Source organism: Myotis yumanensis, unplaced genomic scaffold (genome assembly GCF_028538775.1).
Source record: "Myotis yumanensis isolate MYYU_CA2020_CCGP unplaced genomic scaffold, mMyoYum1.0.hap1 SCAF_15, whole genome shotgun sequence".
NCBI classification, from domain to species: domain Eukaryota; kingdom Metazoa; phylum Chordata; class Mammalia; order Chiroptera; family Vespertilionidae; genus Myotis; species Myotis yumanensis.
In genome coordinates this window covers 12454555-12479689 of record NW_027223766.1, presented here as the reverse complement: position 1 = coordinate 12479689, position 25135 = coordinate 12454555, and the positions used below count along the sequence as shown (strand labels likewise).

At 44.9% G+C, this 25135-nt stretch overlaps 1 protein-coding gene across 2 annotated transcripts; it reads right to left on the bottom strand.

Moving 5' to 3' along the window:
- Positions 1-1116: 1116 nt before the first annotated feature.
- PEX2 (peroxisomal biogenesis factor 2) lies at positions 1117-16551 on the bottom strand. Of its 2 annotated transcripts, XM_070392223.1 has the most exons (3): positions 16290-16549; positions 4014-4114; positions 1117-2394 (listed from the first exon to the last, which is right to left on the bottom strand). In XM_070392223.1, the coding sequence occupies exon 3, from the start codon at positions 2375-2377 to the stop codon at positions 1460-1462; it is 918 nt and encodes a 305-aa protein (XP_070248324.1). In that variant the 5' UTR covers positions 2378-2394; positions 4014-4114; positions 16290-16549; the 3' UTR covers positions 1117-1459. The 2 variants fall into 2 exon arrangements, with proteins under 2 accessions (XP_070248324.1, XP_070248325.1); XM_070392224.1 differs by lacking the exon at positions 4014-4114 and having other exon boundaries at positions 16290-16551.
- Positions 16552-25135: the final 8584 nt, after the last annotated feature.

Here is a 25135-nt window from a genome sequence, read left to right as displayed (position 1 = left end):
TCTGGTGTACCAGTTCTAGGTAATCAAACCACATTTATAAATACTGTACATTTACTTATATATACAAGTACTTCTGGAAGAGGGAGTGGGGACTTTCTACCTTTTTGTTGCCTAAATACTTCTAAGTGGTTAAAAAAAGTTCCATGCTACATGGAGTCAGACTTAGTATCTAACTTAAAATGTATGAAATAATTCAGACTTTTTCAATAGCTGTGGGTGGCCATAAAGACAGGCTCTATTTATTATAACACACAAATAGGAACCCTAGGGTTTATAGGGCCTACTATGTCCTAAATTCACATTTGTAAAAGACGGTTTCCTAGCTATGCAGATGTTTTCTCTTTGGAGTTAACTGAAATAACACTGGCCATCAGATTTTAAAGAAAAAATTTGTTTTGATGTAATTAAAAAGTCTGACATGCTTATTGTAGAAGATTTGGGAAGTACAGGAGCGATTTATTATGTCTACCTGCCCATTACCCACCATTCCTTGAACCAGCACCTCAGACCCTGTGGCGACCTACCTCCCCTCCTACTTCAGGATCATGTGGTTTAGGTGAGGGATGTCACCCACATTGAGAAACGGGAATGATTTTCCATCCTGGTCCAGTGATCCCCCTGCTTTGCTGAGTGGCCAGGCAAGGAGCTCTTAATTCCAGGGTGGGGCAGGGAGCTCACAGGACATAAGTCTTCAGCTTCTGGGGCCACCATTCTGCCTGAGAACAGAGCCCACTGAACCCCTTGAAAACTGGCTTCAGAGAAAAGCTTACAATTACGAGTGGGCCACCAGATCAGAAGGTTTAAAACAACAGGGTCTGGCCGGCGGGCATGCCTCAGGTGGTTGAACGTCACCCTATGAACCAGGAGGCCATGGTTCAATTCCTGGTCAGGGCACATACCCGGGCTGAATCTTCAGTTGGGGACATGTAGGAGGCAGTCGATCAGTGATTCTCTCTCATCATTGATATTTCTATCTCTCTCTCTCCCTCTCCCTTCCTCTCTGAATTCAATAAAAATATATTAAAAACAAACAAACAAAAAAAACCCCAAGACACCATGGTCTTATCACTGTCAGATTATGTTATAACACCATCTCTGCAAATAAAGGCACGCTCATCCCAGTCTCCAAAACTTTTTATTTTCAGAGTCTAACCTTGTTCCAGGAAGTACAAAGTGAAGGAGCATTGTTCGTAGGCATCTGACAAAAGCTGCCCGTTACTCCTGACATTAAACACTGAATGCAATCATTAAAGAAAATAACACATTACCATTCACAGAATATACTCAGAAACCCATGGATCCCAGTGATTAGATTTTAGTCAGGTCTGGCAAGGAACAGAACACAGCGGCTGAGAAGCACATGTTCTCATAAAAGACATCTAAACGGTGTGCTCAGGGTGACTAATCCTAAGGTTTTCAACACAAGACAGTTTTCTGCAGAGAAAACCATTTTTAGTTTCTAAAGAGCATTCACTTCCGACACCTCGATGCCTGACTTCAGTGGCTGCACACTGTGTACCTCTGCGCCACACTTAGGGCAGGTGAAGAACATGTCGAACAGGAAGCTGCTCTTCACGCAGTAGTAACAGAAGATGTGCTCGCAGCCGATCGTGTGGGGCATGGTGGGCCACTCCCCGCACAGGGAACACTGCTTGCCGCTGCTGGCCAAGGAGCTGTCGCCGTTCGGAGCACCGGCCAGAGGGATGCACCACGAAGATAACTTGGCCTTCAACTTCTGGGTGTTGATGAGCGGTAAGAGGAAAATGAGAAACTCCGCGAAGCCGTGCCAGAGAAGCTCCCTGTTCATGTACTCGAAGCCAACCTCACGCACGTGCTGGGGCTTGCAGAACACAGAGCGGATGCCGAGCAGGCGTTCCGTCAAAGTGGCAAACTTGCCCTTTTGGAGGAAAATCAAGAAGTTAATCAGGCTCCCTAACTGCACCAGGCCCACCACGAAGTTCAGACACTGTTTGGCTTTCCCAAACGAGGCTAAGTGATGGTTTCGAAAAAGGTCGTAGCAGCGTTCTTCCAACCACTTCCCGCCGATCGTGCAGGCAGCGTACCAGAGCTTCTGGTTCTTACTCGGGGGCTGGTATCTCAGGGTCGTGGAGAAGTCGTTTTGGTACTGAATATTTAAAACCGACTGGCCCACCGTGGCGTTTTTGGAGTAAACGGTGAATCGCCACAAGAAGAGCCACAGGAGGGCTTTCAGCTCAGGTTCAAAGCGGGCCAGCAGCCCTGGCTGGAACCCATGGAAGCACTGAGTGACCTGGGACCAAACCAGCTGCTCCAGGGCCTTGTTCAGTTCCAGTGCATCCAGCTGACTGATTCTCAGCACCCTGTGTGTGCTCTGTGCTTTCTCTTCTCTGGAAGCCATGCCTTCTCCAAAGAGCTCTAGGAGGAAGTACGATTAGGAAACATCATCAGACACAGACAACCTTGTACCGTCTCCGCAACCAATGCCCAGGAAACTGGGATACACAAGACAGGGCACACCTTTGCATCGTGTCCAAACAGCACACGGAGCAGTCACCTCTTACTGGGAACTCTTTCTCTTTCTCCTCGCATGTCCTCCTCCCTCCTTTCTTTCCTGTTTTTTGCTTTTCGCTTTTGGCCCTCCTCATCAAGGGAATAACAGGTTTTAGCAATAATAGCTAAGTAAAAGGGTGAATAATAGCATGGCTAATGGAGACATATATACACTTAATAAATACAATGAATTATGTGGAACACTGCAATGAATGGTAAGTCAAGGCCTCAGTTTAACGCCCAGCACGTCTACTGACTCCAAAGGCATACTTTTCAATAAGTCAGTTAATCTCCTATATATTTATAAAGGAAAGTAGGAGAAAAAAATAATAAAGGTTTATTTTTATTTTTTAAAAAATCTTTATTCTAGAAAGTATTACATACGTCCCTTTTCCCCCCTTCACTGACCCCATCTAACCTGCCCCCACCCTTTGCCACCCTATTGTCTGTGTCCATAGGTTATGCATATATGCATACAAGTTCTTTGGTTCATCTCCCCCACACCCTCCCCATCCCTTCCTTCTGAGGTTTCAAAGTCTGTTCCATGCTTCTATGTCTCTGGATCTATTTTGTTCAACAGTTTATTTTGTTCATTAGATTCCACATATGAGTAAGATCATGTGATACTTGTCAACAAGTATCTCTGACTGGCTTATTTCACTTAGCACAATACTCTCCAGGTCCCTCCATGCTGTCTCAAAGGGTAAGAGATCCTTCTTTTTTACTGCTGCATAGTATTCCGTGGTGTAAATGTACCGAAGCTTTTTAATCCACTCAATTACTGATGGGCACTGGGGCTGTTTCCAGATCTTAGCTATTGCAAATTGTGCTGCTATGAACATAGGGGTGCATACATTCTTTCTGATTTGGTGTTTTGGGTTTCTTAGGATATATATTCCTAGAAGTGGGATCACTGGGTCAAATGGCAGTTTCATATTTAATTTTTTGAGGAAACTCCATCCTGTTTCCATAATGGCTGCACCAGTTTGCAATCCCACCAGCAGCATACTAGGTTCCCTTTTCTCCACATCCTTGCCAGCACTTGACATTTGTTGATTTATAGTAAGTGTTCATTATTCTATCACATGATTGCAGAAAATAAATACTAGCACAAAGCACCATGAATGCAGAAATGTCATTATTAAGATGCATCATACACTTTTGGAGAAAAGAGAACTATTATCAAAAAGGTATTCTAAGATCAGTTCACAAATTCTATCACTTTATGTCTTTTACTAAAAGATGTTAAATATAATTTGTCAGAAGTCAAAAGAACTGCAAAATACATCCTACAATAAAGTTGTATGTCTTAAAATTGGACTATCTTTAAAATCAGAGAATTTTTTCAGGAGGAAGACAACTGAGGGGCAGCAAGTCCAAATACAGGAAACAAACGTGGCTACTAAATAACAGGTTGTTTAGTGCTCTTTCCCTCTGAACCCAGATATATGACAGGAATGCTTCTCACATTCCGGTGACCTCACCAGTTCCCCCTTCCTGGAGCTCCGTTAAGACTTCCAAGCCGAGAGCAGTGGGGATTTGGGCTGCAAGTTCTGTGAAATCCTTGCCTCATACTGGCCAGGAACTGCAGGAGAGAAAGGAGGGGGTTAGGACAGGGTTCTCTTTGCTCCCTATACCAATCTAATTAATCCCCAAGGCCTGTTCTTTGTCCAAAACATTTTTCAAACCCATCCCTTACTCTATCCCACAGCCTCTCCCTAACTTACGCTGCTCTTGTCTCCCCGGGATTACACCCAATGCGGGTATCTACCTTCTGACTCCTTCGGGTCATTGCCCACACTGTGATCCTTCACACAAGCCTCCTCCAGCTTCTTGCCTTCCTAATGCTTTGACCTCTAGTATAAATGCCCCCTCTCGCTCACTAGAGGATGTTCTATTACCTGTTCCCTTCACTGGGATCAGTGCGTTCCCATTCTTTAACTTACCCTAAGTTCTCAAGTTCTGAGTGAGGCATCACTTCCTCCCGACTGGCCCAGCTTGGGTTAGCTGGCCCCTCTCGCTGTTCTTCCTCTATCTAGACCCTTCTGTACTGGACATTCACTACTTCTGAAGGTTGATTTCCTCCACTAGAAGACAAGGCCCATTGCAAAGAATATCTGAGTCTTGTCACAGTTGAATCTTAGCAACTAGTTCAGTGCCTGGCACGCAGGATGCATCCTATAGAACTAGGTAAATGGGTCGACGGACAGAAAAATGCCTGGGATGGTGAAGGGTAGAAAATACAAATTTCCATCCCTTAAAACTGTTTCAAACGCCCATATCCAGATTGTTGCTGGTTACTTATTTCAACATGCGTTTGTTGTGCACCTTCTACTTAGCAGTTATGTGTGGGAGCTAGTGGAAGAATGGCAGACAGACTCAACTCCTGTGAAGAGTATAATGTAGCGGGGTGATGGGGGGTAAGAGTGTGCTATGTAAAATGTCAAACAGACAATTACAAGAAGACATGATAAGTGATGTGCGGTGGGAATTATGCTTACGAGCAGAAAGGTTTCACGGAGGGGCAACACCTCTGCACCTGAAGGGTGAGCGATGCCAGGCTGGTAAAGGAAGGTAAGCACACTACACTAGTCCAGGCCCAGAGAAGAGCCGGTGACAAGGACTGAAGGTCCAAGGACAAAAAATAAGGTTGGGAAGAAAAGCACGAGACTCATCCTTAAGGCCCTAGTTTATCGAGATGGTAATGGGGAGCCACGGAATGGTTGTAAGAAAAGAATAAAATTCGAGTTTAGACAGCTTGTTCTGGCTACACTGAGAATGGGTTTGGGGCCGAAAGACCAGTTGACTGCTAAAACGATCTGGTGAGAAACTAATGGTCTAAATTGGAAAGGTGTCAATGGGGATGGAGAGAGATAGGTGCCTCTGAAAGCTCGGAAGTGGTAGAATAGACAAAATTTTGTGAGAAATAAGCCAGGAATCACTGACTTGAGTAACTGAGTGGATCAGACCAGTTCTCTGAAATGGGAAACACTCGCAGAGGTGTTGGTTTGAAGGGAAAGATAATACTACACACATGTGGTCTTGGAGATCTGAGGCCACTGTGAGACAGCAAGTGGAAAAGGCCAGGAGGCAGTCATGTGGACTGGGAGAAAGAACCTGGGCGGGGACACTGAGCATGAGGACATTCTCATTGGATTAATCCAGTGGTCGGCAAACCGTGACTCGAGAGCCACATGTGGCATTTGGCCCCTTGAGTGTGGCTCTTCCACTAAATACCACATGCGGGCGTGCACGTACAGTGCGATTGAAACTTCGTGGCCCATGCGCAGAAGTTTGGCCCAGGCCGGTTTTCGGCCTGGGCGAGTCTATTTTGAAGAAGTGGCGTTAGAAGAAGTGGGGGTACGTTCGCTGAGATCGACGCCTCAGATTGAGGAAGAGCCTTATCTTATACTTATTTCCCAAAGCTCCTACCACTTACACAGTGACTTGATACTTAGCTCCCCTCTGTCATGTAAAATTCTGCAATCACTGGTGATATGTGGGGTATGGTATGTGTAACACAGTGTCTACAATACAGATTTCACATCCTGTGGTCAGCAAGATAAGGGAAGCTCTCTGATTGTCAAAGTGCTCTTGGAAGGCTGACCTTATTGCACGTCAACATTAAGTCCAACACTACCAGTTCCCTCCCTTTATCCCACCCCCACTTTTAACTGGAAGGATTGCTTCCCCCCCCAGATGAGTATCAGACGAAATATGTCGCTAGCGTTGGAGGCCAGCTGTGCCCATTTATGCATTTTTAAATACTGGAATCACAATCAGTTTCGGATTGTGGCTGACTATCTTACTATCTTACAGAATTTAACACAAAGATGGGCTCATAGTAGCTGCTCAATAAACGTGCTGAACGAATGCGAAGTGGAAGGAGTGAACTGGAGGGGAGGGAAGCAATCTTTTCCTCGGGTTCCTTACTTGTGTTTAGTGAGAAACTGGACAGAGGGAGTGGCTTCTCAAGAGCCCTTTATTTCAAACCCCTTCTTCTGAAGGAATCATACTTAAGAACATTTCGTAAAAACAGAAAAACTTGACAGCTGCCAGAAAAGGAGACTTATCACACTACCCAACCAAGCCAACATTTAACAGTTATTATCAAAAACTTCTTTCTTATCCCTCCTGTTACAGTTTAACATTGTTTTCCCTTTTTCTCCCCAAGCCTGGCCCCAGTGCAGATTAAGAACAGCTGGGCCCAATCTCCTCGCTCCATCCGACTTGTCATGGACCAGCAGACTAGTATTAAACTGCTCTTCACATTTTCGAGTCAAAAGTCCCCAACGTTTCTGGTAAACCATACTTTCCTGTCTCTGTTCCATTGATGGCTACTGGCCTGTCCAGGTCTATTTATGTTCAAGAATTTAAGTAAGCACTAACAATACCCAGATTATTGGTTCCTGCAGGTTACTATCTAGTGTAGGCTCAAACTTGAGTAGTTAAAAAAAAATACAAGCTCATTTTTATTTTCAAAGTTGGGATCATTTTGAATGGAAACAAACACCATCAGATTCCATTCAAATTTATTTTTCCAGAATTCCCCCAAACAGGCAATGTTTTTCCTTATTTTGCCATGGAATCTCATTCCTTTAATGCATAATCCTATCACCTCCTTCCCACTCCCCAAACTATACTAAATTTAAGAATATAAAAGGCTAATGCAAGGGAAAACATTTACGACCAAGCAAAGAGACTTATAAAAATAATTAAAAATATAATTGGCACTAAGTAATATTAGTGTTTAGTGAAGGATAGGGTATGTGAAAACGATGTTTAAGGCAAAATCAAGGAAAGGTAAAAAGTACAGCAACTACCAGGGTTAGGCGTTATTAACTTGTCACATAAATATGCTTAAGACAAAATAATCCAGCGCTAAAAACTACCAAGAAGGTCTCCTGCTGACATTTTATCACCAGACACGCACACTGATTTTCTTTCACAGAAAAAAACCCTGAAATTTGTTTACTAAGAGCAGCGATACATAACCTTATCCCTTACATAACTCAGGCTTCCCTTTTATGCTTTTCATTCCCTAAAATAAAACTCTGCCATCTATATCGCATTCTAAAACCAACACCAACGATTCTATCTCACTAAAGAGGGAAGCGTGTTTCAGGATGTATTTCAGAGCTTTTATTGAGTCGAGGACAAATTATGAATGAATATATTTTATTTAAAACCATGTTATTGACAGAAATCTATCAATAATAATGTGGGTATTGTCAAGGGCCTGTCAATATTAATGTAATTATGATTAAGGGGATGACATGGATTTTTAGCTATAATACCTAGTAACATCTCCTACATTGCTGCTATCAATACACACACACTATTATTGACCTGCTCCAAGACTCAGTGCTAGATGTATTACCATTAGGCATATTTGTCAATGCATGCTGCCTACAAAACTACACTGAAATTTACAGTCCTGTAAACTCTGTCAGCAGAAACACATGACTCCCTCCCAAGTAATCTCTCAGGTATCAAAACCCATCCATCGCCCCGCCCCCCCCACCCCAACCTTTTCTGGGTCCACAATAGTCAACTAATGTTCGGTATGATAATGTTGCTGCCACACTCTCCTAAGGGTTCTAGCAATCAAAATCGATGAGTGCGATTCTTCTTTTTTTTTTTTCCCTTTTAGGGTTTAAAAAAATTTTAAACTAACATTTTGCATTATGAGCTTACGTGAATAAAGTTCTTAAAATGGGGATTTTAAGCTTTGAACTTCCTCCCTAGTATTTCCTTTGTGTGGTCAGGCAGATTTACTGTACATTGTATTGAAATCAATACTAATAAATGGGATGTGCATCGAAGAGGGATTCAACAGGACACCGATTCCCAGAACACATTTCAAACAGGAGCAGGAGAGAAAAAGCTGTGGCCGAGGCCATTAGAACACCATGACCCCCCCCTCCCCCCCCCACACACACTGTGAACAGGCTGAGAAGTCACCGTCAGAAAGTTCAAATCCCACTTCGGCCACAGACTTGCTAAGTGACTGTCACTACTCTTTCGTTGCTCTCTTTCATCAGGTATAAGTCCCATTTCAGGGGTTTATAGATATCCCAACTGCGCTGCTTTGAATACAGACAAGACATGAAGGATTTAAAACATTCTGTTATGGACACCAGTCCTCTAAGTTACTTTTAATTTAAAGGCAATCGTCAACAAAATCCAAATAAAAAAAATTTGGGGGGGGTGGTAATGGGTACACAACAAAATGTTTCTAAATACAGTGGGGCCTTGACTTACGAGTTTAATTCGTTCCGTGACAGAGCTCGTAACTCAAATTACTCATATGTCAAATCATTAAAGTGAACGAGTGAGACACGTGATACTGGGCTGATGTTGTGGCCTTCACTGTGACGTTCGCTGCGCCAACTAGCGGTGGGGTATCTGAAGCTGGCTCGTAACCCGAATTTTAGCTCGCAACTCAAAGCAAAAAATCAGCTGAGAGACAGCTCGTATCTCAAAAAACTCTTTAGTCGGGACACTCGTAAGTCAAGGCCCCACTGTACATTTGAAGGAATCATACTTAAGAACAAAATATTACAAGTCTCTCCAACAAGTGATAAGTACTTTGTCCTAGCAGAGGAGATATATATATATATATATATATATATATATATATTTCTTTTTTTTTTCTTCTTTATTTGGAGAGAAGGAACTCAACCCAAATACTACAGTCTTCAAGATGATAATCAGTGTTACAGAGCTGAGCACCTTACCTATTTCATTTACGGTATATTTATTCAAGTATCTAAAACCAACACAAAATACTTTTTTAAAACCTTAAAAGAGAATTCCCAATACCTTGAGGCCAGCTGCACAAAGACGTTTTTTAAGAGGAGAGCATGGCACTCATAATCTTTTCTTCAGAAAGTTGATGCTTCTGAGTCTTGAAGAGAGAAAGCACAGTATGGAAACAGAGAACAGATGTTTGAGTGAATATGGGGGATTCTAACCATTTCTACGGTCCAGCCCAGGTCCACCCTCAGGCTGTGTGACCCTGGACAAGTCATTATACCACACGACACTTTTCAGCAGTTAAAGTCAGCAACTATAGAAATTTCACCTACCTAGGATCCTTATAGGAACTACTAGTAAACCTTGGAAGAGGAAGAGAAAGAATAAAAGAAGTCCTTCCCAACTGCAGAAATGGTAATGCTGAACACAAGTCTGGAAAAGGCTAGCGCGAGTGGAGAAATCAGAACAGAAGACTCGAGACAGAGAAACAATCCTCGGACAGAACCTGGCTGGAGAACCTGGAGCCAGAACTTGGCTGGAGATCCTGGACAGAACTTGGCTGGAGATCCTGGCTACAGAACCTGGCGGGAGAACCTCGCTATGCTGATCAACTGAACGCAGCTTCCGTGTCCTTCATTCTTCGCCGACTCCCTCCACACCTTTGGGGACCCCTGGACCTGCTGGGGCTAGACCCCAACAGGTAGGGGGATTAAAATTACAAACAAACACGAGTCCTTATATATTTTCATGTTTTAAACCCAAAACAATAAAGAACTCTAAAACAGAAAAGAAACAATCCTCGTAGAGGAAACAGCAAAACAAGACACAACAAAATTCCACCGGCTCATGAGCTTACAGCTGCAGCAAACACGCACCACTTACCAGGACTGAAGGCGGATAGTGACTACGGTAGCGAAGTGCCCTTTGCAAAATCAAGTAGCAAGTCATTTAATCCTTACACTACGATGAAAGAGCTTCTTGCTGGGGTTCAACCCCAGCAGATCCAGGGGTCCCCAAAGGTGTGGACGGAGTCGGCGAAGAAGGAATGACACGGAGACAGCCTTCAGTTGATCAGCAGCCTAGTCAGGACCTCTAGCCAGGATCTCCAGCCAAGATCTGTTTAGGATCTGATGTTTATTGTCTTGTTACATCTGTATTTATACCAGTCGATTTTAATCCTGTCAATTTCTATTGCAAAGGTTAGGGCGTTTCTTATCTCCATTCCAGGGAGTAAAGATTATGTAGCTTAAGCATGATTGTTTGTAGTTAAAGTGATTAACTACCCGACTGGCACTTAGTTAAGGGGTTGTATCCCCTCCCTAACCTCAGGGAAAAATCCCCACCTGGGGAAACAACCTTTCTTGGAGAGGTGACCTTGGTTAAAACACATGGCGCTAAGGAGAGCAAACATATTAAGAACAATATGCTAAGAGGAGACCAAGATGGCGGCATAGGTAAACACCTGAGATTGCTGCCGCAAACAACCACTTCAAAAATACAACTAAAAGACGGAACGGACATCACCCAGAACCACAGGAAAGCTGGCTGAGGAGAGACTCTTCAACTAGAAGGAAAGAGAACAGCATACCGAAGCTCAGAGGAGGCGCAGTGTGGAAAATATAAAGGTACCGAGGTGCACGGGCAAAGCGGGCTGGTGGCTGAGGGAGCGGTTGTCGTTTTCAATCAAGAGGGAGTCTCAGACTCTGAGCTCCAGATCCGGGCGAGTCTCTAGGGACTCAGACTCAAATGGGAGAAGTGGGTTGTCTGGCATCAGTTGAAACGTGAGGGCAGCTTTCTCTCCGAGGTTTGCAGTGGTTGCTGGGGTTCTGAGAAGCAGAGCCTCTGGGAACAGGACTGAGAGCAGCCATAACTGCTCCCTCCGCCCGCCCTGTTGATCCTGTGCGACCCGCCCTGCCCAAGCCCTGCGCAGAGCCATTTGCCGGATAGCCTCAGGCAAAGGCTAGATTAGCACTCTCCAGAGGACAGAAGTTTCCCACTGCATATACAGGTGATTCTCACAGCCAGTTGGCCTGGTGGTCAAATCCCTCTAGTATTAACTACAACAATCAAGGCTTAACTAGAACAAGACTGCACACAAAGACCACAAGGGGGTGCACCAAGAAAGCATAAAAAATGCGGAGACAAAAAAACATGACAGAAATGGAGGATACAGAGCTAAAAAATGCAATTTTGAGGGCTTGCAATAAACTTGAGGAGATCCTCACAAAAACTAATGAGACCCTCGATGCTATGATAAAGAACCAACTAGAAATTAAGCATACACAGACTGAAATAAAGAATATTATACCCAATAGCAGACCAGAGGAGCGCAAGAATCAAGCCAAAGATTTGAAATGCCAAGAAGCAAAAAATACCCAACCGGAAGAGCAAAATGAAAAAAGAATCCAAAAATACGAAGATAGTGTAAGGAGCCTCTGGGACAGCTTCAAGCGCACCAATATCAGAATTATAGGGGTGCCAGAAGATGAGAGACAGCAAGATATTGAAAACCTATTTGAAGAAATAATGGCAGAAAACTTCCCCCACCTGGTGAAATAAATGGACTTACAGGTCCAAAAAGCGCAGAGAACCCCAAACAAAAGGAATCCAAAGAGGACCACACCAAGACACATCATAATTAAAATGCCAAGAGCAAAAGACAGAGAATCTTAAAAGCAGCAAGAGAAAGAGACTCAATTACCTACAAGGGAATACCCCCATACGACTGTCAGCTGATTTCTCAACAGAAACTTTGCAGGCCAGAAGGGAATGGCAAGAAATATTCAAAGTGATGAATGCCAAGAACCTACAACCAAGATTACTTTATCCAGCAAAGCTATCATTCAGAATTGAAGATCAGATAAAGAGCTTCACAGATAAGGAAAAGCTAAAGGAGTTCATCACCACTAAACCAGTATTATATGAAATGCTGAATGGTATCCTTTAAGAAGAGGAAGAAGAAAAAGGTAAAGATACAAATTGTGAACAACAAACATGCATCTATCAACAAGTGAATCTAAGAATCAAGTGAATAAATAATCTGATGTACAGAATGAACTGGTGATTACAATGAATCAGGGACATAGAAAGGGAATGGACTGACTATTCTTGGGGGGGAAGGGGAGAGGGAGATGCGGGAAGAGACTGGACAAAAATCGTGCACCTATGGATGAGGACAGTGGGTGAGGAGTGAGGGCGGAGGGTGGGGGGGGGGGAACTGGGAGGAGGGGAGTTATGGGGGGAAAAAAAGAGGAACAAATGTAATCTGAACAATAAAGATTTAATAATAAAAAAAAAAGAACAATATGCTATATATGTCAGGTCCCTTGAAACATATGCTGTGCAGATGTTTCTTTCCTGCAGCAACTGTGTCAAGCGGCAAGGATGGACCGACTTCCGGCACTTCTTTCATTTTTTCTGTTTTAAACAAGGAAACGGAGGCACAGAGAGATTAGCTGACCAGTGAGAAATCACACAGCTAGAAATAACTCAGCCACATTCTGAACCAATGTGCTACACTGACAAGTGGTGATGGGCTTGAAAAACAGTGACAGCCAAAAAGGTGAACATGGGCACTTGAGGATGGCGCCGTTGGGCAGGCAGATGGGGCTGTTTTAAGAGCCTGAGGACTCCGAGATGAAGAGCACAGGCACTAACTACAGGGAACATGCCAACGCAAGGATGAGCAAATGTGCCTCATGGAGCATGAAGCAACCAGAACTCTATGCATGTGGAAAAGGGCTTGAGGATCTAATTGCCTAAGAAGAGAATTCGAAATGACGTAAAATTTTTGGAATACTCATTCCATTACACATTTCACGGCACCGGAGAGAATGTGGACTATTCACACGGGAATAGAGGTGTTTGCAATGTAACAGGAGCAAGTACCAGAGGCCGCAGAGGGTTTTCTTGGCATGCTTTACCTCACTGAATTTTCATAAAAGTAAAGATCATCGTGTCCATTTCACAAAGACCAAAATTAAGCCTTGAGGAGATGAAGTCACCTGTGTCAGGCCAAGCTGGCAATTAGTTAATTTCTGGTAAACACTAGAGAAAGTATGGAACACACAAAAGGAAGGTAGTGGTAAGTTCGTGGGTATTGGGTAAGCTTGGATCAAATTCAATACCGCAGAACTCAAAGCACAGTTTCTCCTCTCAAGGCCCGACTGCCAGTCACTCCCAGGACTGTGGATGGGGAGAGAGACAGAACATGGTCGAGTTACCCCAGTTGCCTGGGATGCGTGCCATCCACATCCCCTCTCTCTACTCCTACACATGTGGTCCAAGAACCGTTCAAAGGGACTCACTGTACATCTGCACAGAAACGAGGCGTGAACATTCATTTAGTGATTGTGAACACACACTCTAGCCAAAGCAGAGGCTCGGCCAACTCACCTAACACTGGGAGGGAATGGTTATGCGTAATCAAAACAGAATGACGCTAGAGCTCTTGGTTTTTATGTTTTAACAGTAAGAAGAAAAAGAAAGACACATGGATGAAATGTATCTCACCTTACTGACAGGCAGGTAAGAAGGGCGCTCTGATAAAAAGAACACCTACTAAATAGAACAAAAAACATAGGAACGGGCAGTTGGTTGTTTGGATGGGAAGGGTTGGAAGAAGTGGTCAACAGGCCACAATGGGAAGGACAGAGGAGGCCGTATGCTCCTCTCCCCGCCTCTAGCTCTCTAGCTCGTATAGGAATCACAGCTCTGGCATTTGCAGCACCAAGATTACAGGCCCTGGGGCAGGAGGAGCAGTCAGGGCTCCACTCCTGAGGTTTCTTCCACAGCCTGAAGGAACTGAAGAGGAACATGGGGTGTTTAGAAGCTGCTGTCGTTTCACAGGAAAGAGATAAAGGGAACAGCCAATGTGCTTCTAGGCTGCCCAACCCAGGTAATCAAAGGGGAGCCAGTGATTCAGAGAACTTTTGTCCAGAAACAAAGATTGTGCATATGGCATACATGTCCCTGTGCTGCAGGACCCTGCACACGGTGAGGCTGGGTGAGACAGCTAACATCTGTATGCTGCGTGAGACAGCTAACATCTGTAAGGTTCAGCCACCAAACGCGTCAAATGCAAAGTACCGGCTTTCCTACTGCAAAGATGATTACAAGCTTCGAATATAAGTGAAAATTTTATGGCTAGCATAAAAGAGTAGGGGGAAGAAAGAAAAAATAAAGAATTGTGATTCTGATAATAAAGAATTAAACTTGAAATCTGTATTTATTAAACAAATGAGATTGAATATGGACACGTTTATGGCTTCTAGTAATGAATTAACTGTGAGCATGTATCTCTTATCAAAAAAACTAATACATAAATGCACATGGAATACAAATGAATACTATCCTAAGAAACAGAATTTAAATGCTAGAAGGGAATACAGGTCATCTAGTCTAAGATACGAATTTAATTTTCTTAACAGAAACCCTGTTTTTCGAGCAAAATATATAAAATAGCTGCGGAGGGTCTGCTTGCTTTGTCTCTCCCCCGAAAGCTCCAAGCAATTTCTACAGTTCTTCTATGAAAGTTATAAAACCACAGGTGCAGTGCTACCCCTAATTCCTAAAAATGGGGAGAAGAAGGCCAAGAGGTAGAGCAGGTCATAAGAAAAGCAGTCAGGTCTGGAACTCAATTTTCTTGACTTAGTGTAGCATTCTCTTTACTATCTCTTGTTACTTCTACACACACACACACACCCTTTTTTTAAAGAAAAATAAACAGGAGAAATTATTTCTTTTGACTCTTCTTTCAAATCTGCTTCTGTCTCAAGCACATACAACTCTAATTTTTCTAGATACAGTAATTGATAATATGGGTGAAATCAGAGAGAATATAAAGTGAAAGAGAAAAATGCAAAGTCGGCCATCCCACGTTTATTCTGTTCACGTTTAACTAAAGGTAAACACATTAGGGGAAGGTGTCTAGACTACAAACGGTGGTGTGGATGGAGCCTCAGTCTCCCCATAATTGCTTTTATTTTTATTTATTGTTTAAAGAATATTTTTGATTTCAGAGAGAAAAAGAGAGGGCAAGAGAGAGACAGAGACATCAATGATGAGAGAGAATTATCGATCAGCTGCCTCCTGCATGCCCCACATTGGGGATGGAGGCCGTAACCCCGGCCATGTGCCCTGACCAGGAATCGAACCCCGATGGCCTGGTCCACAGGTCGATGCTCAACCACTGAGCCATGCTGGCCGAGCTGGATTTAAATTAAGGTAAAAAAACATAAGGTAAAAAAGGCCATCATGGAATACTAACTAGGGCACGTTAGACCTGAACGTTCAACAATTAGTTTATTCTGCAAAAAAACAACAACCAACAAACAAAAAACACTTTCATTCACAAAATGTTGTATTTTTGGAAAATGGAACCTAAAGAAATGAACAAACAATAACTTTTAACTTCAGGCCCCAGATGGAAAAATGCTAACGATGCTCATTACTTCTTATCAGAAATAAATATTAAGTAGAACAAACTCATCGCAAGTAATTCTATTGGAACATTCCCAGGAACTCTTCCTCCACAAGAAAATTAAAACTGCTTTTAAGTGCATCGGCTTTCACAAAGGTTGGAAACTTCAGCACACTCTTTTTTTTTCTTTATCGGGACCCAATGCAACACTTTGCACGAACCGTCGAGCTAAGAAGTGCGGCGTGGGCGCTGCCTGACCCACAACCCGCCCGGCTCAGACGCAGGACCGCGCAGCGCCGCCGAGCGCGGGCAGAGACTCGGAAGTTCGTCCGAAGTCCCTGCGGGACGCGCCGAGCTCGGGCTGGCGGTCCTTTCCCTCCTAAGGGTGCGATCCTCACCCTCATTCTCGGATTTAGGTTTGCTTCTTGCCTTTCCCCAAATCACTCTCTGATTTGCCTCCTCCGGGAAGCCAGTGACCTGGGGACTCCGGCCAAGGGCGGCCGGGACAAGGCGGGGAAGCTGACGCCCTCGGCTGCCCGCTGACCTCGGGCTGCACTGCGGCCCCTCGGCGGACACTGACCTTGGGAGTCGGCGACACGCCCCGCTCCGCGGGACTCTCTCTGAAACGTTCTCTAGGAAGCTTGGCTTTTCCTAGCCGAACCTGGGTACCCAGGCTTCCGGAACTCGCGGGCTTCCGGGGCGACGTAGGACCCGGAAGTGTCTGGGGGGGAAAAAAAAAGGGAACTTAAACCAACGAGAACTACGCTTTGGCGCAGGCGGAAGGCCAGGGAAGGCCCAGCAACGACGAACTCCGACGAGCCGAAGGGGCGAAGAGGCGAAGGGCCGAAGAGCCGAAGAGCCGAAGAGCTGAAGAGCTAAAGAGCCGAAGGGCCGAAAAGCCGAAGGGCGGAGGAACCGAAGAGTGCACCGCGCGCGGTGATTGGTCGGCTGGCCGTTCGGAGGAAAACCGTATTTGATTGGCAGGAGAGTCGCGAACGGGTCAGCCCGGGGTCGGGACCGCGCGTCGAGAGGTCCCGGGGTCACGGGGCGGAGGCGGACAGGGTTTCTCCCCGGCGGCCACTGGACAAGCGCCGCGGGGTGGCGGCGGGGCGCCTGTGCACCCCCGGGCTCCTCGCTGGCTCGCCCTGGGTGAAGGGCCCCTGCGGGATAGCCTGGTGGGGAGGGGCTCGGGGAGGGACGGACGCCTGCGGGCGGGGTGCGCAGTGCTTAGGCGGGAGGGGGGCGGGGCTGGCTGACCCCTGGGGCTCAGGCAGCGCGTGGCTGATGCCCCGCGGGTGGGCCGGGGGCGCTCACGCCAGCTGGGCTCTGAGACAGCCTGCAGGGTGGGTCTCCATCACCCCTGAGCTCCTGGAAACGCGATCAGCCCTCCCCTGGGAAACAGGCAGGGCCCCAGGGAAGGTTAGAGAGCTTATACTGAACAACCCGTGTCACAATAAATGCTTTTGTTTTTTGTTTTTTTCAATCGTGGAACCGAGTCGTTACTCGATATGAAACGTGGGCCAGATGCATGATGGACGAACGTGTGTTACTGAGCTCTAATACTGTCCGAGGTCTCTCTTTACGGTGTACACTTTAAGGTCACTCATGCCTGCGATTTTGTCTTCCGCACAGTAAGGAGATCTTGGGAGAACTGGGCCTGCAGCAGGAGGACGGTTTCTTGAATTAGTGAAAGGCCTTCCCACCAGGTGAACCGCGGGTACAAACCAGGTCGGTAAGGGGCAGGTGGACAGTTGTGCAGGTCACTGAGGCGCAGGGCGGGCTTTTCTCTGGCGTTGGCCCTGGTAGTAGCCAGTGGCCGCCGGAAATGTGGCCAGTCCAGGTCCAGGTCCAGGTCTGATCTAAGAGCAAAATGTGCACTGGGTTTCTAAGACGTAGTATGAACAGGAAAGAGCGTTCACGATTTCATTTTATATTGATTGCACGCTGAAACGAGAATGCTATGGAAAGTTTAAAATCACAGTACGTTTCTGTCGGCTAGGGCTGCTCCACAGGGGAGGGAGATCTACTCTCAGAGCTTCTGGGTTGCCTTCTAGTACGGTCCCGCACGCCTTACATATGGGGACACATTCTGAGAAATGCACTGTTCGACGATTTCATCATTGTGTGACCACCATAGAGCGCATGTACGCAAACCTGGGTGGAACAGCCTACTGCACACCCAGGCTCCATGGTGTAGCCTGTGGATCCCAGGCTACAAGCCTGTACAGCAGGTGACTGTACAAAACCACACAAATTAAATCAGCCCCAAGAGGCAAGGATGCAATGCAGGCGGAGCAACAAATTGATGTCTCTCTCTCACAGGCACAAATCAATCAGTGCATCAACTTTTAAAAAGCACACATGCATGGGGCTGCTGCCAACATAAAACGGCTACAGCTTTTCAGCAGTTTCTGATAAGTAGAAAGAGCCCACTCTGAAATAATGGTAGAAAGTATAGTAAATACATAAACCAGTATCAGAGTTGTTGATCATTATCTAGCCCTGTGTACTGTACATAATTGTGTGTGCTGTGTTTTTATACCACTGGCAGCACCGTAGGTTTTTTCCAGCAGCAGCACCACAAACACGGGGTAATGTGTTGCACTACCCCATCACTAGGCCAAAGGGAAGTTTAGCTCATAATCTTATGGGACCACTGTCTTATATTTGGTCTGTCATTGACCAGGACATCCTTATGCAGCTCCTGACTAATCTCTCACCTTCTAGGGCAGTGATGGCGAACCTTTTGAGCTCGGCGTGTCAGCATTTTGAAAAACCCTAACTTAACTCTGGTGCCGTATCACATATAGGAATTTTTTGATATTTGCAACCATAGCAAATTATATTTTTGATATTTATTTTATATATTTAAATGCCATGTAACAAAGAAAAATCAACCAAAAAAATGAGTTTGCGTGTCACCTCTGACACGCGTGTCATAGGTTCGCCATCACTGTTCTAGGGTAAGAAGACCAGTCTCACTTAACAGTCATGAAGGAAGGCAGCCCGTTCACACTTCTCTGGTGGGCCTATAGGTGTACTGGGCTTCACTTAATTTTTATGAAAGGGGGGAAAAGGCCTCCAAAAGACGGTGATTTTCAGAAAGCAAGTTCTAGTTCATGGAGCCTTATACATGTCACATGAACATGACAATACCTATTGATAAAAGTAAAGATACCAAGCCAGCTGACAGTGCCGGCCCCACTCGCACCTGCTGATGGTGTGGAGCGATTGGGACCAGCACCAGCGGTGGGTGTGAGCGATGGCTGCTGCCCTGATCGCCCCTTAGGAGCCTGGGGCGGTGGAAAAGCCCTCAGGGGTGATCAGGGCCAGCAGCCGCCACTCGCACCATCTGACGGCACCAAGCAATTGGGACTGGCAGTAGGTGTGAGTACTGGGCGGGACCGCGGTGCGCAGGAGCAAAGAATTTTCAGTAACCACCAGAGGCTCGCCCTGATGACAGCGACTGGCGCCCCGCCTTGGTCTGGCGCCCCCACTCACCTACTCCATCATCCTGCCGTGGCCGACGCCCACCATGTTCCACGCTCTGCCGTCTGCTGCCAATGCCCGCCATGTTCCACGTGTGCCCCTGGTGGTCAGCACACATCATAGCACCGGTTGTTTGGTTATTCCGCCGTTCGGTCTATTTGTATACTCGGGTTTTATAGAGAGAGATAAAAGCCTGAGCGACCGAACGACCAGTCGACCGGTGGCTATGACACGTACTGACCACCAGGGGCAGACACTCAACACAGGAGCTGCCCCCTGGTGGTCAGTTCACTCCAACAGCCAACCTCCCACAGCTGACCGGCCAACCTCCCACAGTCCCTCCTCCCATCTGGCTGGCCAACCTGCCATGGCCTGTCACCCCGGCTGGCCAGCCCCCCCAATCGGCCCCAATCGCTGGCCAGGCCAAGGGACCCCACTTGTGCTTGAATTCGTGCACCGAATCTCTAGTCAATAATAATAATAATAATAAAAGAAACATGTAGAACATTACAATTTTTGTTGAAAATGTTTAAAATAAATTCTGTTTTTTATCATTTAATCTCTAAATACATTATATCATTTTAGATTTCCAATGACCCAGTAAGGCAAGGTTTCAGGGAAGATTTGTTTCCTGTCTTTTTGTACTTGCTTTATATTTATTTTCACTGATTTATTTAACAAAAGCAGCAAGGGGCCAGGAGTATTGCTAAACAGTGTTGAAATAAAGGTGAACTATACAGACATGGATGGCCCTTGCTCAGAGCTAATGAGTATCAACTCGGAGACAGTGAAAAAGTAGATAATGGCCAAGGCATAGTATATTTTCCCTTTGATTAAGTGCTGTGCCCCTGTAAATTCAACACGTTAATTGTTTTAAACCTAGAATTTATATATTCCTGCCGACATGTTAAGAAAGAGTCATTAGGATTTGGCTCTGGGCTTAAAAAACATTAGTAAAAAAATCAAAGTCTATTTAATGCATGCATTAATTATGAAAACCTAAAGAATAAAATCTTTAAATTGGAATATTTCTGTACCTTTGTGAAAAAGATGAAAAAATTATAATAGCATCTTACTTATAATAGCCCTTCAGCGACTTTTAGGCTCTTAGGAATTTAATAATAGATCTGTAAAGGAGACATTGATTTATGCCCCTAACATCATTTAAAATTGCTGACTTTAAGAAGTTATTTTAGCATATTACATAGTTCTTTTTTTATTTTATTTATTTATTTATTTTTAATATATTTTATTGATTTTTTACAGAGAGGTAAGGAGAGAGATACAGAGCTAGAAACATCGATGGGAGAGAAACACCGATCAGCTGCCTCTTGCACATCTCCTACTGGGGAAGTGCCCGCAACCCAGGTACATGCCCTTGACCGGAATTGAACCTGGAACCCTTCAGTCCACAGGCCGACACTCTATCCACTGAGCCAAACCGGTTTTGGCAGATAGTTCTTTTTTTAAAAAATATATATTTTTATTGACTTCAGAGAGGAAGGGAGAGGGAGAGAGAGATAGAAACATCAATTATGAGAGAGAATCATTGATTGGCTGCCTCCTGCACACCCCACACTGGGGATTGAGCCTGCAACCCTGGGCATGTGCCGTGACCAGGAATCAAACCTTAACCTCCTGGTTCATAGGTTGACACTCAACCACTGAGCCACACCGGCTGGGCAGCATATTACATAGTTGTTAAATCAATGAGTGCATCAGGAAAAAGGGGAAGGATTCTAAGAGTTCACAGCAGGTGAGATTGACCCTGATTAGAGGTACGGGGAAGGCGTGCCAGGAGGGTGCCCGGAAGGCGTCCAATCTGACTGCTGAATGCTGGGCAGGATTAGATATTTGGCTATTAGAGGACAACTATGCCAGCTGAGCAAAAAGGGTGGGGAAGCATGAGCCAGGTGAGGAGACGCCTCCTCGCAGGGGCTGGAGCTGGGGCGGGATGAGGAATCGTGGAAGATAACACTGGAAAAGTAGTTTGGAGCCTGGTTTATAGGATGTAAAAAAAAATCAGGAATATTTTTTTTAGTAAAAAATTGATTCTTGAGTTTTTTTTGACTAATCATTTAAATCAACTACATCTTAGTTTAAACTCTACAATGGAACTATTATAGAGATAATATCCTGGTGAACTTGAAACATGGGGTCTGATTGTATGGATTGTATGAAAATCAGAAATTTAGTTCCAGTGAAGTTCAAAAGAAAAATAGGCTCACAGAACACTTTGTGTGGTTCAGTTACTTCTTTTAAAAAAAGATATTTTTATTGATTTCAGAGAGGAAGGGAGAGAGAGAGATAGAAACATAATGATGAGAGAGAACCATTGATTGGCTGCCTCCTGCATGCCCCACACTGGGGATTGAGCCAGCAACCTGGGCATGTGCCCTTGACTGGAATCAAACCTGGGACCCTTCAGTCCGTAGGCCAACACTCTATCCACTGAGCCAAACCAGGGAGGGCATGGCTTAGTTTCTTAACACATTCAAAATGTGTTCAAGACTGTCACATCTCAGTGGGAAGCTGGGGGTGGGTGGATGGGTGGGAAGAAATCTCCCCAAAACTTGTATGCATAACTCATGGACACAGACAATAGGGTGGTGAAGGCCTGGGGTGGGGGTGGGGGTAGGCTAGAAGAGGTCAATGGGGGAAAAATGGGGTCATAGATAATGCTTTCCACAATAAAAATTTAAAAAAAAAGTGTTCAGTTTATATTCAGTAAAAGTACATGAATATCAAAATTTGCAGGCCTTTCTATTTCCTTCTAAAAACAACACTAGTAGTGATTACATTCAAAGCACAGTCAGTATTTCACTAAAAACAGAGCCTGTAGAAATAAAGAAAAAATCATTAGGATGGTGTTTTTTGTTCCCTGGGAATGGGCCTTCAAAACACTATGGAAAGGAGTCCTATGAAGCAGGGCTTAAAATATTATTCTTTTTCTCAAACCATCATTCAAAATCACTAGATGAAAATTTAATTTTGTAAGACGTCTGCACCATTCAAATTTGTTTATGGCGTGAGCTTTCAATTTAGACAATGCATCATGACTTGGAAAAGAACTTTTTCTTTTAAGCCAGATCAGGTTTCCTTCCCAGGGAAAAGATGAATCCAGGAAAAATGTTTCTTTCCACAGCTCACGCCTGGCCAGAAGCAGTGGCCATGGAGGAATGGCGAGCTCACTGAATAATGACAAAGGAGAGTCCCTAACCTCTTTTCCCATGGTCCCTCCCTGTCCTCGACATGTCTCCATCCCCCCTCCCTAAGTCCACAGAGCCAAAGAGTTTACCTTTTGATGCTTAAATGTAGGGACTGAACCTCTGTTTCTCAACTGAATCAAGCAAGCGATGGCAACCATGACCTACACGCAGAGGCCTGACTGCTTTGTCGCTGAGGGTGGGTATGCTTTGGAAGGTCTCTTAGCCTCAGTTTCTTAATCGCTCATCTGTTTGACATTCTTCTAAGATCCCTTTTTGTTTAGCGGGTTGGGATTCTAAAGGCCAATTTTTTAAAGATCAGTTTTAATCCAGTTCTACTTAAATGCTGTCTCCAAGTATTTTATGAATCCCTCTTTCTATGTGAGCAAGTTTTCTGCAATAACATCATTATATCTGTAAGAGAAGCTAAGTCCTAAATTCTTTTTGTTGTTGATGTTGTTAACCCTCATCCATCCATTGATTTTTAAAGAGAGTGGAAGGGAAGGAGAGAGAGAGAGAGAGAGAGAGAGAGATCCATGTGAGAAAGACACATCAATCGATTGCCTCCTGCACATGCCCGAACCAGGGCCTGGGATCAAGCCTGCAACTGAGGTACGTGCCCTTGACCGGAATTGAACTCAGGACTCTTCATTCCATGGGCCGATACTCTATTCACCAAGCCAAACAGGCTAGGGTGCTAAGTCCTAAATTCTTAGTCTAGTCCCAACTTGACTCCTCTTCTTGCTGTTTTTGATCTCATAACTGAGGACAGGACACTCCCTGCACCTCTCGGGCAGCCAGATTCCGTGACAGCCCCGGAGGAATAAGCTCCAAGTCACTTTTTTATAAAATACCTCCCTTTTCTGCGTGGATTTAAGTTGTTGTACATGTTACTTCCATAACAGGAAGTCAATGAGGAAAAGAGGAGCAATATGCGGCAATAATTTAACCTGACACCGTTAACCTTAGCAACCTCAGCATCCAGGGCCTCCCTTCCTCCCCAGCCCACAACGCCCAGCCCTGGAGGCCTGCAGTGGTTCTCAGAGGGAGGAGCTCTCTTCAGACAGAAGCCTTTGGAACTTGGGAACCATGAGAAGGTGTTGCAGACAAGAGCTGTTCACTCAATGCATCAGAGTCCGGACTGGTCTGCAGTAATGTTGATGTATCCCTTAGAATGTGGGAAGAGGAGTAAAGATTCATGTAAGTGCACCCGGCTTTCACGTGATTACTAAACAGTCTGGAAAGCATCCGTGAGCTCTGATTCTTCTCGAGTTTCTGAGTTAGTGCATTGTCCCTCCTGTGACTCGTTTTAGAGGGTTCTCACAGGTACACATATCTCCTGATTTTCTCTGGGTCATAGAAATCCCCTGACAGTTGGATAGAGGCGATGCTGTGGAGTTACAAGATCTGGGCTCTGAGTGAAGGAGACACGGTTGCTTGTGTCCACCATATACACTGAGGGCCCTTTGGGCGAGTGAAAACGCCCGCGGACCTCAGCACCTCATGTGAAAACGGAGCGGCCGGGCTCCATGTACGTGGAGTATGTTCTCTTTCTAAAGTGACACAGTCCTGAGAGTAAGCTGCCACATGCGGTCCTTTGGGTTAGGCCCAGACAGCAAGGGAAGAAATGCCCGAGGGGAATGCTGCTGAGCGAGGCTCAGACACTGCCCAGACTGAGAGGGCACGGGTGTAGTCCCCCCGCGTCCAAAACTTCCCAGGAACAAAAACAGCCCCGAGAAAGGTTAGGTTTGCTATTGTATCCCATCTCTAAGTGCTTTGTTTTATGATATTAGAGATTGTGTTAGAGATTTTATCACTTCCAAGTGTTCCTTTTAGTCACTATTACAGAAAGACATGATAAAATCGCTGATTTCTATGTTTACTCCTTTCAAATGCTAGCATTTAAAAACGATCCTTGTTAGAAGAACACAGGAATCCGATGACAATCGAGGCGAGGAGTTTTTACTGCTCCCCTCACCCTATATTGTCCCTTTGGAAGGATTTAAACCTCATGAGAAAGCGCTCTGCCTTTACCAGCTGGTGTGCTAGGAGAGGAGCGGAGCCCACAGAAATAAACATAGAACAGCGGGGACAGAGTCAAAATGCCCGGCACATTTTGCAGGTGAAGGGAATTAACCTAAAATGGAAAGCATACGCTTTGGTTTGCTAATAATATAATCTTGTGAGTACTTGGTTAAATGAAAGGTTATTTCATGTAGAAGGTTGAAATCTTTCTTTTCCCGGTGTGCAAAGCTCTCTTTAAAGACAAACATGTCAGGGGTATTTTTAATTACCTTCTTATATTCACGAACTTCCAAAGGGATCTGGGACATGGAAGTGTTTCATGGCTGTTTAGAGAAATGAGAACGTAGGCCTTTCTAGTTCCAAAGGTTACTTCCCAGCTCTAAGTTCAGGCAATCGTCTCTGTAGTATTGAAGCTTCCAAGTTGTGTTACATCAATAGGATGTAGACCTGTGTGTGCTGAATGTCAAAACGTGGGTGAGTCACTAGGACACACTGAGGCAAGATTGTTTTAGCTGGTTTTGTTCTGAGTTACCGTTTTCTACGTGCTTAGTGAACTACCAAAGCATATGATTTAGGAAATAAAATTTTATAAATTTCTCCTTCTTCCCAAGCAATTGTAGTTCAAACACACTGTAATGATCTTGAAGTCCGGCTCTCTGCGGACTGGTTACCTGAAACAGGTTTTGGCACGTTAACGAGAGGCTTC